Source organism: Akebia trifoliata, chromosome 10, assembly GCF_017979445.1.
Source record: "Akebia trifoliata isolate Shusen 1 chromosome 10, ASM1797944v1, whole genome shotgun sequence".
Taxonomy (NCBI): domain Eukaryota; kingdom Viridiplantae; phylum Streptophyta; class Magnoliopsida; order Ranunculales; family Lardizabalaceae; genus Akebia; species Akebia trifoliata.
In genome coordinates, this window is record NC_141384.1 from 25,338,937 (window position 1) to 25,354,956 (window position 16,020).

The 16,020-nt window shown below is 32.9% G+C and overlaps 1 protein-coding gene across 7 annotated transcripts in view; it reads left to right on the top strand.

Annotated features, from left to right (window-relative positions):
* Window positions 1–7,122: 7,122 nt before the first annotated feature.
* The window catches only part of LOC147393424 (uncharacterized), a 38,804-nt gene continuing 29,906 nt past the window's right edge, over window positions 7,123–16,020 (top strand). For 6 of the 7 annotated variants that reach the window (XM_086455462.1, XM_086455464.1, XM_086455468.1 and 3 more), the window contains exons 1-11: window positions 7,123–7,394; window positions 9,690–10,002; window positions 10,151–10,379; window positions 10,490–10,829; window positions 10,949–11,062; window positions 11,151–11,279; window positions 11,367–11,558; window positions 11,659–11,853; window positions 14,582–14,719; window positions 14,856–14,936; window positions 15,019–15,269. In XM_086455462.1, the coding sequence (XP_086311588.1) occupies window positions 7,296–7,394; window positions 9,690–10,002; window positions 10,151–10,379; window positions 10,490–10,829; window positions 10,949–11,062; window positions 11,151–11,279; window positions 11,367–11,558; window positions 11,659–11,853; window positions 14,582–14,719; window positions 14,856–14,936; window positions 15,019–15,269 (2,081 nt within the window). In that variant the 5' untranslated portion in view covers window positions 7,123–7,295. The remainder of the gene's footprint in view (window positions 7,395–9,689; window positions 10,003–10,150; window positions 10,380–10,489; window positions 10,830–10,948; window positions 11,063–11,150; window positions 11,280–11,366; window positions 11,559–11,658; window positions 11,854–14,581; window positions 14,720–14,855; window positions 14,937–15,018; window positions 15,270–16,020) is intronic. The other variant, XM_086455465.1, reaches the window with a different exon arrangement.

Here is a 16,020-nt window from a genome sequence, read left to right on the forward strand (position 1 = left end):
TACAGGATTGTTTGGTGTTGTTTATCAGGTTTGAGTTCCGTGAAACGCTAACATAAACAGAGGAGACCATGCCGAAATTTCGAGGCGCCACCTAGTGCCTCGAGGCGGTCTTGGGATTTGTGTTAGCGTTTGGCGGGGCGCCACATAAGTTTTTGAAGTTCTTTATTATTTACGTTAAATTCTTCTTCTTGTTCTTCAAAACTTGTTTCTTATTCTAAACTATCAATTTTTGTTTCTAATTGGTTTAGTACTATAATTTCTTTTCCTTTTCCTAAATTTAATTTAGCAAGTTTGTTATTTATTTCTTATAGCATTTCTTGTTTATCTGGAATGACTATTCTTAACTTTTCTGGTATCTCATAAGGAGTCAAAATGAGAATTTTATTTTCTTAATTAGAACTTGTTTTTATTGTGTCTTCTGGGGTTTGAGTTTTTGTATAAGTGTTTTCTATTCTTGTTAATTGATCTCCTAGAGAATTAAGATACCTATTGGTATAATTGTTTTGTTTCATTATATTATCCATGTCTCTAAGTGTTGGACCTTTATCTAAGGCTTTGAACTCTACTAACTTATAAGGGGATACTATAACTGTATCTTTGTATACAGGAATTACTATTTCATTTATTGGAAGTGGATGAAGGGATTCTATTTATCCTACTCTAGAAACATCCCAGAGATTTGATTTCATGATATTTAGTTGTTTGTTTAATGGTTTCTTAAAATACTTATAATACCAATTGAAAAATGAAATTTCTTTTTTGGTTTTACTTAAATGTTCATAATAAAATTCCCAAACTTGATCTTGGTAATTTTTTGATTTTTCTTAAAACTCTTTTCTATTTTGTAATAAAAGATAATCTAGCTTTATTTATGAGATGTTTGGTTTGAATTTTTCTATTACATGTATCTGCAGGGAGTCATCTTGCATCTGGGATTGTGTAGGTGATGAATTAGGAGATTGTTGATTATAGATCATTTTTTTAAGGTCTTGATAATATGGAACTGGTATTGTTTCATCTTTAACTCCTTTGAGTTTTAATTCTTTACTTGTAGAAGTTCTACTGGTAGATATTCTTCATGTGGTAATATCATTTTGTAAGGGTATTGTAGTTACTGAACTAGTCTCGTCTGTTAATATAATTGATCTTTTGAATGTAGGGAAATTAATTTCAATATTTCTATCTGCGTATTGAATAATTGATTCAGGTTCTTTGTTTTCTGGTATTTGTGATTGACCTTCTCCTGTTAAATTCGAGGTTATTGGTAATTGGACATCATTCCAAGAAAATTTTTTAGGAACAAATTTGTTTGATTTATAAATGTTACTTTGTAAGAGTAGAGTTTATTGTTCTAAAGATGTTTTGGTCAAGGTTCCTGGATTTATTATTGTTGGCATGATTTTATAAACAATTCTAAATACTAAGGCTAATGGTTGAGATCCTGGTATCATGTTATATCCTGAAATTTGAATATTTAAACTTAAAACTTTCATTATACCATGATCTGTTAATGTTACTATGAAATTGGGAAAACTGTCAAAGTAGATAGGTCAATCACAAAGACTTGACTCAACTAATCCTAACAAAGAATTTGAAAATTTTAAATGTCTTTTATCTCGTAAACATAATAATACTGAAACTTTTAGACCTATTCTGGCTAATTGTTTAATTCCTACTTGAATTAATCTTATGTATAGGAACTTATGTTTCTATTGATGTTTTAATATTGAATCTTTTGAGAATAATTCTACTGTTTGATGTTCTATGATAAAAATGATTGTTTGTTCACAAACTTTTATTGTATAATCTGTTTTTGTAATAAAACTTCCTTTTTTGTATATGTTTTTGATAGGAACCATAGGAATATTCCAATTTTGTAGGCTGGATTCTATATCGACTATTAAGTTTTCTTCCATATTTAAGACGTCTGGGTTTTCTAGATCTGAACTATGTTTTTCAGAAACGAGTTTAATCAAGGAATTCATTTTAAACTTATATGCTTGGAATTTTTCGGACTATCAACAATTTATTCCCGAAATCGGCTCAACTGACCATGAAGGAGGGATACGCGACTTTGGTCTGGCGAAATTTTTTGCATATAAGTTTATAATTCTTTCCCTTTTTAAATTAGTTTTGAAAAATGATGGCTCTGATACCAATCTACTCAGGATCTTAAAACTTTATATTTCTCAATCATTTAAATTAAAATTTAAATCCTACACATTCTTCTTCTGTTAAGAATCTAACCCAAGGGTTTCTTTATTCAAATCTTAGTTTTGAAATTTTAAAGAATTCTTCTCTGGTTTCAACCAATAATTGATGATTTTCCCAATATTCTTCATCTCTATGTTTGTTTTGTTTAGAATATGATAATTCTTTGGTAATTAAATCAGCAAAATGAAGTCTAAACAGTTGATATCTTTTTTCAATGTCAAAATTATAACGAGGCATAAATGAAGATAAAACTTTGAATTTTTATAAGAAAATATTATAGATACAGACTTGTAAAATTATACATAAATTTTACAAAATTAGAAAGAGTTTTGAGAGAAAATATTACTTAAATAATTCTTTTCTTTTAAAGGCTGGATTTTTGAAGCTTTTGGATGAAGTTGGATTGATGGTTGATTGGAATAAGGTTTAATGGAAAAAGTTTTTTAGAAGATTATTTTCTGAGAAGAAGGTTTTAGAATATTTTAAGAGAATTTGAAGGCTTTGTAGAATTTTGTCGGATGTCTTGCTCTTGAAGTTTTCCCCCCATTTAAAGATGACGGATGTGAAATAAGAATTTTGAAATCCGAATAGGGTAAAATAGGTGGCCAGATTCTGGTGGAATGAATCTTTCGAGAATGAGATAATAATTGAGGACACCTTATTCAGATAAGGATGAGGGGTTTTCTTTTTTCTTGTTATTGACAAGTGACTTTTTTAACAGGGAGATGGATAATTGTTGAGTTGGCTTGGTTAAAAGAAAATAGATGGGAATTCTCTGGAATGGGTTGGCCAAGATAAAAGAAAAAAACTATTTGAAATTTTTTGGAAAAAGAGAAAGAGAGAATCTTTAACAGCACATGGGCGGTTGCCTCTGGGTGGTCTCCCACTAAAGATTCTTTGGAGAATAATTATACAGTATTATACAATAATTTATTATAACTTTCTGGACACTTCTTGGCTTTTGTCTTCTTGACTTGATTCTTCTTTTCTTGACTTTGGAACTATTCAATCTTCTGGACTCTTCTTGACTTTTGTTTTCTTGACTTGATTCTTCTTGACTTGACTTGACTCTTTAACAAGAACAAATAGTTAAATTTTACTTTTTATTATCACGAGGCAATTGTTGCATGTTTATTTATGATTATGTAATTGCAAGGTAATGAGTAATGTTTTGTTTTCATGGGTTGACTTATTGCATAGTAGAAAACTAGATATCCATTCCACACATTTATAATGTTAATTTTTATTTTAGTATTCAAAAAAAGAAAAATATTTATATGTAGGTATTTTGGGATCTGTTAAAGAGTGTGTGGATGCTTGCAAAGATAGTCTGTCATATCATATTCGGAGTGATATATTATCTTAAGATGAACAGTTGTATGATAAATTCTTATGTAGTATGAGATGCATAGGGGATTAACATCATAATTGAGATCCAAGATATTCATCTTTATTTTTACTGGTGAATTATGTAATGTAACAGTAGGTTGTTGAAATGTAGAGATGTCTAAGATAATTATATGTTTGCCTAATTGGCATAGATAATCATTAATAGTTTAGAGTAGTAGAACGTATTAACATTTCGTGAAATGACCTGTACCTTATGATTACAGTCAATGACCAATTTGAGTCGGATAAATGATAACCTAATTATGATTAATGCAGCGATCAAGGCACCAGATCATGAACTAACGATGGGACTCCACATCGGTGAAGTTTGGAACATAATTGGATCTTAACTAGAAGGTATCATATCATGGCTCTCAATACTCTTAGGCCCCGTTTGATTCAGTTGCTAGAAGTTGAAACACTAAAAAGCTTGTTTGTGACAGCTTTGTAAAAGTGTTATACTGTTTACCAGAATCTGATAATTATTGTTTGATACAGCTTCTGAAATCTGTTGTTTTATGGTAAAATGATTAGAATACCTTTAAGGTTGATAATGCACCCATAATGCATAAAAAATTACCAGAATACCCTTATAAATATATAATTACATTAAATATATATATAAATATAATAAATTTATATTAAAAATTTATAAAAATAATTATTTTAATTTTAAAAAATTTATAATTCTTTAAAAAATAATGTTCTAATTTATATTTTCAACTTGATATTGTTAGCTTACTTATATTAAAAAATTTGTGTATATTTTTAAATGCTTTATAATGATTTTCCTCATGTTAGGAGACGTTAGTTTGAGATATTTGTTTTCTACTGGATAACTCACCCTATCTTTCACCATTTCAGTTATGTTAACTTTTAAGGAATTAATCTTTGAGGAGCTAAATTTCGAAGATGTACATGACATCCATTATACTGATGAGTTGCAGTCCCTATCTACTTGAGAATGTTTTTAGGATTTTAGTTATTCGCATTATTAGTTGAGGTTGTGTATTTGGTGTATTGTAAGTGACACATAGGTTAAAAGAATTGATGTTTAGTTTTCACACTCTAATATTTTAGTTATTAATTATTTTTTTTCTACTGCGATACTATTATTTTATCACATTGTCACCTATTTATGGTATTATCATTTTTTGGTATTGTTTTTAGTGCCTTTAATTTTAGCATGGAATCATGGGGATTCATGTTAAAATTTGGAGGCGCTATAGTACTAGTCCAAACTAATTCGTAGTATGTATCAAACTGGGTTGTTAAATCAAGTGAACCCATGAGCTATCGAATTTTGATTGGGTTTAATGAACCAAAGTATGTTGGTTCTCAAAAATAGTTCAATTGGTTCCGTAAACTAAACAATTTAGTTTGATGGACCACATAATTTTTTAATTGGTTTAGCGAACTAAACGATTTATCATATTTCTTTTCATTGTTTATATTTAGAATTTGGATTATTGCTTAATTATTTTCTATTTAACTTATAATTTATTAACATTATAGTTATACTTATGAGTCATATACTTGAACAAACATCCTCTTTAGGGGCAAGAGGGTAAAAAAAGAAAAGTAATAAAACTGGAAAGGCATTTTTAAAAAGTTGGATTATCAATTGGTAATCCAACTCCACAACCTTTTACATTTCATGGAAAAAATCTGATTCAAAAGATTTTTTTTTTCAAAACACATTCCTTTTTGGTTTGATTGAAGTTATTGAAAATGGATGGCTACCGAACTCCCAAATTTAAAATTAAAATTCAATGATGAAAATTATTTTGTTTCCAAAGTTTTTAGAATTTTTTTTCTTTGTAACCCCATGGCACTAGATCTTGTTTTTGAAAGCCACAAATTGATGTGGTTAGGATCTACCCCAAAGAATATTAAGTAACAAATTAATCACATAAATTTGAATTTTATGAGTGGACTCGATTCCAAGGTTTGTTAGGCAATAAACTTGATAAAGCAAGATTCCTTTAGAGTTGTCAGAACTCCAAGGAAGTTTTTGTAATAAAAATGCAACAATTGGGTCTATCTGGTAAATTTATCTATTAAAAAAGACGAGATGAAAAAATGTAATAAAATAAGTTAAAGAAGTAAAAGAGGAAAGATAATAAATAAGGACAATTAGTTAAAAAAGAAAATATAGCATGATGAGACATTTATCCCTCACAAAATCGTAAAATATAATATATATACTAAAGTTTGTTGGTGCCTTCAACACGAGCATCCTCTCAAGGGTGAAGAGAAAATGCACTTCACTCCACTGTAGCTGATTAGGCATTTATCACCCATAACATTATAGTTGGAGTGGGATCCACTGTTGTGTTTTATTTTATAGATTAGAGATCATTTGTGCCTATGGCATGAACAACATTTTTAGGGTAAGAGTGATAAATCAAAAAAATAATAAAATTGGATGGGTGTTATTGAAAATTAAAAGATGGGGAAAAGGAAAGTTAATAAAGTTAAATTGGTGAAAAGAAAATGAGGGTAGTGTGAACCCTACTCCATTGTTGGTGGAGGGGATATTATCCCCATAATTGTAGTTGAAGTGGAGTCCACAATTGTGTTTTATCATATACTAGAGTTCACCCGTGCCTACGACACAAGCATTTTTGAGGGTTAAGGGGGGGGGGGGGGTCAAAAAGGAAAATTAATAAATTTGAGGGATGTTATTAAAAAAATTGGGATTAAAATGGTAAATGAGGAAAAATAGTAGTTAGAGGGGTATTATTGAAAAAAAAAATGAGAAAGGGGGGAGGGGGCATGATAAAGTTGAACGGATTGAGACAGAAGGCACTGAAATGAGGGTGAATGAGATGTTTATCCCCTCATATCTGTAACAAACGGTGAGACCTACATTTGTATTTTATTACATAGATCTATGTACAAGTAAAAATGTCAATGGATCAATTATGACTTGGTTATTAAGTAATATAGAACCAAAACCAATATATTTTTTCGATTCCTATTCTTGTTGGTTCCGATTTCAACTTTAAAATAAGTGGAATTAGAATCACAAAAAATACGGGTATCAAATATCAATTTAATCATAATTTGTTCCACTAAAGATAAGAGTTAATGTGCGTTTTTTTATTTTTTCAAAAATTAAAATTCATATTCTTTATGAGTAATAAATTTTTAGAAGAGATGGTACATTTTAAGCTATAATGCATAGTTTGTATGAAAAATTGAAGAAATTCATATAATACGCATTAATTTTAAAATATAAGAAAAAATGACAAAATAAATCGATTCAGGTACACGTAGATACCAAACTCGTATGCACAAGCAGACCGAGTTAGCGAACCGAGTGAACAACCTCAACCATGCAAAAGGGGTGAGGGGTATTAAGAAAGAAAAAGTTTATAACTAGACTATAAAAGTAAGGCCAAAACGGTAGGGGTATTTATAAAATAATCTCTCCGTTAGGGTTCATTAAGTAATTTTACCAAAGATAAAGGACCATTGAACGAGGATCTGCAAAGTATAAATTACAGTTCCGAGGACAACTCATCTTCCACGGCGATTCTCCATTTGTTCTCCAATCTCTCCGAAGCAATCAAATCTTCTCTCTTTGTCTCAGAAGAAACCCTCTTTCGATTCTTTCCTCCTCACAAGTTTCATCCCCTCTCTGATCAGTAGAAACAATCCCTAGAAATCTCTCGAGCAGTTTCACCATGATTGATTTCTCTTCCACCGTTTCGAATCAGATACGGTTCTTGCTTCAGAGCTTGAATGATTCCAACTACGACTCTGTTCTTTACGAGCTCTGTCAGGTACACTTAAAACTCCTTCTAATAATTATTCTTTATTCTCAATTCTATATTTTGATTTCGATAGTTTGTTCAGTTACGAATCCGAACTGCGATTCTTAGTGTAGAAGTTGAAATTCTTGATCGGGTATGTAAACTTGTCTAGATCGGATGGTTTGTGATGGATCAGTAGAGTTTCTTTCCTAAATTGGCTTGATTTTTTGTTTTTTTAAAATTATTTTCTTGTTCGAGAGATCAAAGTTTCTTGAACGGATTTTGTCTAGTTAATGTTTCACTTAGGAATAAGATTCAATAATTCTAGGATTAGATCTCATTAGAAATGTCAGATCCCTTAGCCTTTCTTCATTTGGGAAGTTTGAGACCATGGAATGTCCCCACTTTGCAAAAAGAGATTTCCTTTAGATGAGGGTATGGTGCATGCAGCCATGCGTCAAAGCATTTATCTTCCTCGGATGATATATACACCCCCAAAATCCTAATTTGAGTATTAGCAATGCCCTAGAACATTGTGTTAATAGAACATGTTCTGTTTGTAATACATTTAAAAGATAGTTGACAAGATGACAACTTTGTGGCATAACTAAGCCTAAGAAGAGGTTTAGTTCTTTCTAATGATAGTATTACTCGGCTCAAAATAGAGTTGAATGGAAAAAATAGGATTCGTGAGTCAAATGGTGATGTTTTGGTCCATCAATTCTATGTAACAATGAGACGTAATTACAATCGTAACATTTCACATGGATAATCTAAGGGGTCATCTGTTATATGGATTGTCATGATTGTTACATCAGGCTTTCACACTCAAAAAGCCTCCAATCATTACATGTCTTCTCTTTTTTGATAGATTGATATAAAAGGATTTTTTTAATATGTAGATAAAAGAGAATTATAGAGAAACAAGTGGGAAGGTCGTATAAAAGGATTTTTATGAACGAACGAGGCCTAGAAAACTAAAAAGGATGAGATTAACCTCGCAGAGCTATACAACAGGAAAGCTGAAAAATCTAGGGATCTGAGGACCTTCCAGAAGTGATATGCTTTAATTTTCTTGATCATCCACTTTCCTCAAAAAAAATATGGGTTGCTTCTTTCTTCCTATCGATTCAATTATTTTCTTAATGACACTTTTTCCTATTGATTAAAGTATAATTATGATTTACAACTATGTTGGTCACAAAAAGCATCCAATACTAATAAGAATGCTACAAATGTATTTGAGAAACCTGAAAACTTTGGATGGTGTTTGCCCTATTGCCCCTCCCCCCCTCTCTATTTTTCATTAAAAAGTGCTGATTACCTAGGTTCTAGTGTCACTATCTTATTTGTGTTGGATGCTCATTAGTGTCCAACAAATGGTAACTTTGAATAATTCTTGAATAATCTATGTTAGACAGGTTTGATACTATTTGCTATTATATTGATTTTTATCACTATTATGCTATTATCTGAGGTTACAACTTGAGGGGCCCAACCTGGTCCATCTTTTTTTTTGATAGTTAATAGCAGTTTTCAGTAATAAAAGTGATTGAGGTGACCTGCAGAGAATACACAACAAAGGGAGAACCCAGAACAATCAGCACAATCAATCCCATCTCCCCATAAAGCCTCAAAGAAGACACCTTTCCCCAACCTGGCCCAGCTGGGTTGGGCTCAGATCGATACCGACATACCGTGGATTGCTTGAACTCTTCTGAGACAAAACTTCAGTTTAGGTTGGAATAGGTTGTTACACTCTGACACAATAGAAAAATGAGTCAAAACTTTGTAATTAAAAGGAAAAAAAGAAGGAACCTAGATATGTGTTCCATGTATTTTTCTCAATTTCTCACTTCCTCTCCTCCACTTTCTCTCTTGTCTCTATTTCTCACTATATTTTCCATCTCCCCGCCAATTCCCTCATTTCTTACTCTCCCTCATCTTTCTCTTCCTCTCTATCTCTTTCTATGTTCCATTAGATCATCCATCCAGGATCGGGCTTGGGATGTGTGGAAGTACATGGATTGGGTTCAGGCTCAACATGTCAAGCTCGACCTCGAGGTAGGTTGGGCATTTGTATTGGCCCCTAAAAGAACTCAACCTCCCTGACTGTCCCTACTATGCTAGGTTCATTTGTCAATCAACTAAATGATTTAATTATGATGTTTCACCGCATTTCCTTTTTTTAATTTTTTACGTCCATAAACTATTCAGGATCACTCTGTACTTCAATCCAATAATTGTGATGGAAGTTTATTATTATTTTTTGTCATTTTCACCTTTACATGCATTTTCTTGCATTACTCCCTAATGCAACATTAGTCTTCTGTTCAGTGCGCCAACCATGGGAGCGAAGGAAGCATTTTACTGCTTCAAACCTGCTTGAGTTATATGAATTTTCAAGATGGAGACATGCAGAACTTGCAACTGAAACCAGATTTCGTTGCTTCCATTTTAAGACATTTGTTGAATAGGCCAAACTTCAGCACTGTGTTTTGTGAAGCACTAAGAAGCGCAACGATCAGTGAAGGATTTCTTCTAGATTTATCTAAGGAGCTACATTTGTCGATGTCTGAGAAAATTGGTGTTGGCCTTGCTTTGTCAGATTCAGAAGATCTTGACATCAGAACGAGTGGTATGTTTGTGCACTTGATTTGAAGAAAGGTTTTTGTTGTATTTTTTACTTTGAACTTCTTGGGATTCCTCTGAACAGTTTCCCATGAACTCTTCTGTGCATTTGTCTGCTTCTCACAATGTGGAACCAACTCTTGGCTGCTTCCCAGGTCAAAAATTCTGCATGGCTCAGATTGAGGAATTGTGTGCCAATCCCGTTTCTATTGATTCTCATGAGCAAATTCAGAATATCATAATATTCCTCTCTCGGGCAGAGGGCCTTGTCAAGCATGTGGATTCATTTATGAAAATGTTGTCTTTATTGCCACTGAGACATAAGACTTCTTTTATACTAGCTCCACTGCTTCCAGATGATTTGCGTGAGACAAACTCTTTGAGGTTCTCATTTTTCTTTCTCTCAAGTTTATCCTTTTTTCGCCATAAAATAGATTGGAGATGCTTTTTGTGTTTCATTATTTTTGACTCATGGCTGGTTATATTTGCTGCAGGCATTTGGATTTATTCTATGAATGCAGTGAAGATGATTTTGATTCTGTTCTAGCGGAGATTGAGAAGGAAATAAGCATGGCTGATATTATGAAGGAAGTGGGTTACGGCTGTGCAGTTAATGTGTCACAGTGCAAAGAGATGTTATCTCTCTTCTTGCCTCTCACTGAAGACACTCTTGCTAGGATACTTGGTACAATTGCACGCACCCATGTGGGTCTTGAGGATGGTCAAAACACATATTTGACATTCTGCTCTGCTCTTGGTAGCAGTTCATCAACTGATTCGACCTGGTTGAACTCTTGGAATATTGATGTCCTTGTAGATTCAATTAAAAAACTTGTGAGTTTTAGTGTTAATCTCTCGTCCCATAATTTCTCATCTTCTGTCTTTTGTGGGCAACTATAATCAGTCCAGGCAGGTTTATTTTGTCATTAACTATTGTGTTTTGAAAATTTCAGGCTCCTGATACCAACTGGACACTTGTTATGGAAAACCTGGACCACGAGGGGTTCTACTTGCCCAATGAGGAGGCATTTTCGTTTTTCATGTCCGTTTATGCCAAAGCTTGCAGTGTATGTTTTATAGTGCAAAAATGTGAATTAGAAACAGACATTTTTTTGTGTGATAGTGGTATTAGATTAACTGGAATGATCTGTGCAGGACCCTTTCCCACTTCATGCCATCTGTGGGTCTGCCTGGAAGAATGCTGAAGGTCAACTTTCTTTTTTAAGATACGCTGTTTCAGCGCCACCTGATATCTTTACCTTTGCACATTCTGCGAGACAATTGGTATGATGTTTTTAATGTTCCAGCTAGTCCTTATTCTACTTGTTCATGTTGTTTGATTAACCTGAATTGGCAATATATTCTCCCCAGGCATATTTTGATGCAGTCCATGATCAGAAGCTTGCACATGGACATGCCAATCAGGGGTGGTTATGTCTTGATCTTTTGGAGGTATTATGTCAATTAGCTGAGAGGGGCCATGCTGGTTTTGTCCAATCGATGCTTGAGCATCCTCTTAAGCACTGCCCTGAAATATTGCTTCTTGGGATGGCCCACATTAATGTATGTTCTTTCTCATTTTACACGAACAGTTTGTCTTGAATTTTTTTTTTCTGGTGTGCAAATTTATGATATCTGATGAAATTTTGCTTTGTCAATGCAGACTGCATATAACCTCCTCCAATATGAAGTGTTATCCATTGTTTTTCCAATGATAATTGGGAATGCCTTGAGAAGTGGCGTAATTCTTCACCTCTGGCATGTTAATCCTAATCTTGTCCTGCGAGGGTTTATGGACTTCCACAGTACTGATCCAGAAAACCTAACTAGAATTTTGGGCATTTGCCAAGAGCTCAAGGTAAAACCTGGAGCTAATTTTGAGTTTATCTTTCTTATCAAATTTTTTTTTTTTTTTAAGTTATTAGATTATTATTTTTGGATAAGTTTCTGAAAAGTATGGTCCTATCAGAAGAAAAAGAATCTTTGTTGTATATATGCAGTATGCTTTAACAGAGTGTCATGGTCCTAAGTATAGAGTGGGATTTCATTGACACATTTCCATGCATTTTGGATGTAGTTTCTCCACTTCCTACTTAATTGGTTATTTAGTTTTGAAATGTTATATTACTTTCAACATGGTCTTATTTCACCAAAATTGCAAATGTTCTTCTATTTTTCTCTTTTTTCTTATAATTGACTCAGTATTACTACCTCCATTTTTTTCTTATGACTGTTTTAGTGTCCATCACAATTACTTTTGTTGTAAATCCCATTACATTGACAGCACTGCAACATTGCACTTGGCCTCATGGTAAGTCATGCATTAGTTGTTGATAGTGTAAGGCGATTTTACCCACTCGTGATACATGCCAAATGATACACATGGGCTGTTTGGTAAGACAATGTTTGAAAGTTAAAACACAACAATAAGTACATTTCTAAAACAATGTACTCAAATTTCTAAGATAATTAGGAAATAAATATAAGAAGTTATTGTTAGAAATTAAAATTAAATGGCTATTCTATGACAATTATCAACTTAGTTTTGTCAAGATCAACTAATATAATAATGAAACTTAAAACAATTAACCATGTGATCTTGCAGTAAAATGTGTAATCAGGATGGTAAGTTCTCAGTGAAGTCCTTCTATTCCGCCCTTGAGGCTTGTGGTGATTCTGCCCTCCCGACTTTCTATTTTATGGACTCCTAAAATCCCCTCCGAAGTATCTTTCCTTGTTTAGATGGTGGTCATGGACAAACAATTAATTGCAGGTCATTTTAGAGTTAGGGGAATCATATTTGTGGACTTTTGTTTCATGTGCAAGTCTAGTGGTAAATCTATCATTCATTTACTTATTCATTGCAATTTATAAGGTGTGGGTGCATTTCCTTTTTCTTTTCATATATTGCGGTGTTTTCCCAATTCTGTTCTTCAATTGTTCAATAGTTGGCGGTCCAAGGCTGTGCTTGATATAGAGAGGAACCTGTAGAAGCTGCTTCTCTTTACCGTTTATTGGAGCCCGTGAAAGGAGAGGAGTTGTAGGATATTTGAACTAGGTGCATTCTCTTCAGGAGGTTATAATTAATATTTTGGGTTTTTTGTTCTTTTGGTGTAAGTTGTTGCCAGAGTTAAGAGGTGTGGCTTTTGGTGATTTACTTTTCTGGTGGGACATGGTTTGTAACGTCTATCTCAGGGATAGGTTTTACCTTTTTTTCCTTTTCTCATCTTCTTCTTTCCAAAAATACCCCTAACTTTATTCTCTTTCTTCTTCTACTCTTTTTCAATATTACCCTCCAACGTTACTGTCTTTCCTCTTCTCTCCCCTTTCTTAATAATATCTCCCCAACATTATTATTTTTCCTCCCCCTTAACCCCAAAGATTTTTTAATAATACCCCTCGAACTTTAACATTTTTCCTCTTTTACCCCCTTCCCCACGAACTTAGTTATCTATGAAAAACAAATGGTGTACAATTAAGACTTAACACTAAACAATTTTAGTTGGTATACATACAAACAAACTTGTAAGTAACATGTTTGCGGTAAGATTCCTCTATATCGGTAAAAAAAACAGACACTAGTAACTGTAAGTTTTAACTTAGAGAGCTGCTATTGCCACACCAACTTGTGCCAACACCACCCCAACTGTGTGCAATTCTTCGGTGATTTACATAAGAATTGGTGAGGCATTAACAAAAGTTGGTGTGGCAATAACAACTCTCTTAACTTATTGTGTGGTGATAAACAAACATTGGAGTAAGAAAAACATTTTCAATAGTGTCTGTGGATTTAGACTTGGACATTTTAACGTTTATATTAATGAAGCCTATTTTGCATCGTCATTCTCATCACCATCTATAACTTATCCCAAATATATTGAGGCCAATAGCGGGGAGCATATTTTTCTGTTCAATTTTATGTGGAGCAATATCTTCTATTGAGGCACAAATTTTCATGTATTCTTAGGAATCTCTTTCTTTCTTGCTTTAATTTTGTTTTATTTTCTTTTGTGGCAGGCCTTCTTGATGTCCTAAGTATGTTATCTTTTGTCCTCTTTCAAATGAACTTCTTTACTTAATAAAAGAAGTTGTTGGTCTATTGAAACTTAACCTTTATTAATTTTTTCTTAGAAACTATGCTGTATTCAATCAATATGAAAAAAGCTAAAGTTAATGCCAGAGGTAGAATTGGTGTACATCATACAGCACTCATGATTATTTAGGTGTTTATTTTTATCTATATTTGGCAATTCATTAATTTGCGGAATGAGATGTGGGAAGGAGCTAAAGCTTAGTGGTGATGGTTTATCATGCTGGTCTCCCTTTTTCTTGATTTCTATTGTTGTTTAGGACACTGAAGTAATTTTATTGTGCATCCCCCATTGAAGGGAGTTATACAATTGTGTTGGCAGTGTTAAGCCATGGCCATCAATATTTGATTTTCAAAACTTTATATTTCGTTCGGGCAAAGTTTACTCATCATTTTCTTATATAATAGTGTTCAAGTTTTCCAATATTGTATAGCTAATCCTTGCTACCTTGTTTGTTTGTTCCTCTGTTTTCTTTATTTCTGTTTCACCTCACAGATTCTATCCTCCGTGATGGATATGACTCCATTTCTGTTCAGTATTAAACTGGCTGCCCTTGCTTCTGTGAAAGAACAAGTAAATCTTGAGACATGGTTGAATGATAATTTAAATGCATACAAAGATACTTTTTTTGAGGTAATATCTCTTTTTGTCTTCCCTCAATAATTATGAGATTGATTTCAAGATGCTCTATGGGTTTCTGTTTTTTTTTTTTTCAAAGTTCATATTCACTTGTGTAATAAAAATTTGATTTACTTGTGCTACTTTTCAGGAGTGCCTCAAGTTCTTGAAAGAAATTCCATCCAGTGCCGTTGTGAATATTTATTCGGAAACAAGTTCTTTATTTTTCAAGGTACTACTTTGATATCATAGTTTTCTTAATAGTTTGTTTTGCAAAACCATTGTGCATTTTGTTATCTTCTCTTATTCTGCAGGTTCTTCAAGCTCACGCTGGGCAGAACATCTCTCATCAGCTCTTAGAGGAAATGAAAAGGCTGCAGACATCCATGCATGTTAATTCTAGATTGCAGAATGGTGCAGCTACAGATTCATCATCATCTGATGGGTATCCAAATGATATTGAAGCTAAAGCAAACTCTTATTTCGATCAAATATTTTCTGGGGAGTTAACTGTTGATGCAATGATTCAAATTCTTGCTCGTTTCAAGGAATCTTCTGAAAAAAGGTGTTGTTATTGAACTTAATATGAATTGGTTCCGAAAGGAAAGTGGGATTTGCTATGAAAATTGTTTAATGATATATTCAGTGATTCTATCATATTGTTTCAAATTTACAAAACCATTATTGTTTTGAAACCTGGTCCATTGTTAGTGTCTTCTTTTGTTCTACTTAGACATATCTTCAAGCTGCCTTTCCAGATCTGTTCACATATCATCTTATGGCATTAGATGCACTCGATAGATTAAGATGGTTAATTTATGGCATTAGTTGCATCTAATATTTAACTTTATAAGTTAAGATAGTTAATTCTCTGTTTTATTTCATGGTTGGAGACTTGAAGCTGCATTATTGATTGTTAATCCTCAAAATGTGATATCTCCCAGTCTTCTAAAGGACACTGATATAAATATGATTTTTGTTTTATGAATCTCTGGTTCTCTTTGAGCGAATGGTTGCTATTCGAGTCTGTTTTGTTGATATTGCTATATTTAGAAATGAGTAATATGGTTATTGTTTTGATACTCAACTCCTAGAATCACAATTTAATAATTTTAATAGTGTTCATCACTGCTGATTAAAAAAATGACTTTCATCATTTCCTTGCTTTCAACCATGACAAAGATGCAGAATCCAAAATTAGTTTCTTCTTGGTATAATATCTAACCTTGGCTTAGTTCGATACAAATTTGTGAAATTCTGATATGAGTTCTTGCAATATTGACATATTCCCGTTTGAGAGACCATCTAGTCATTAT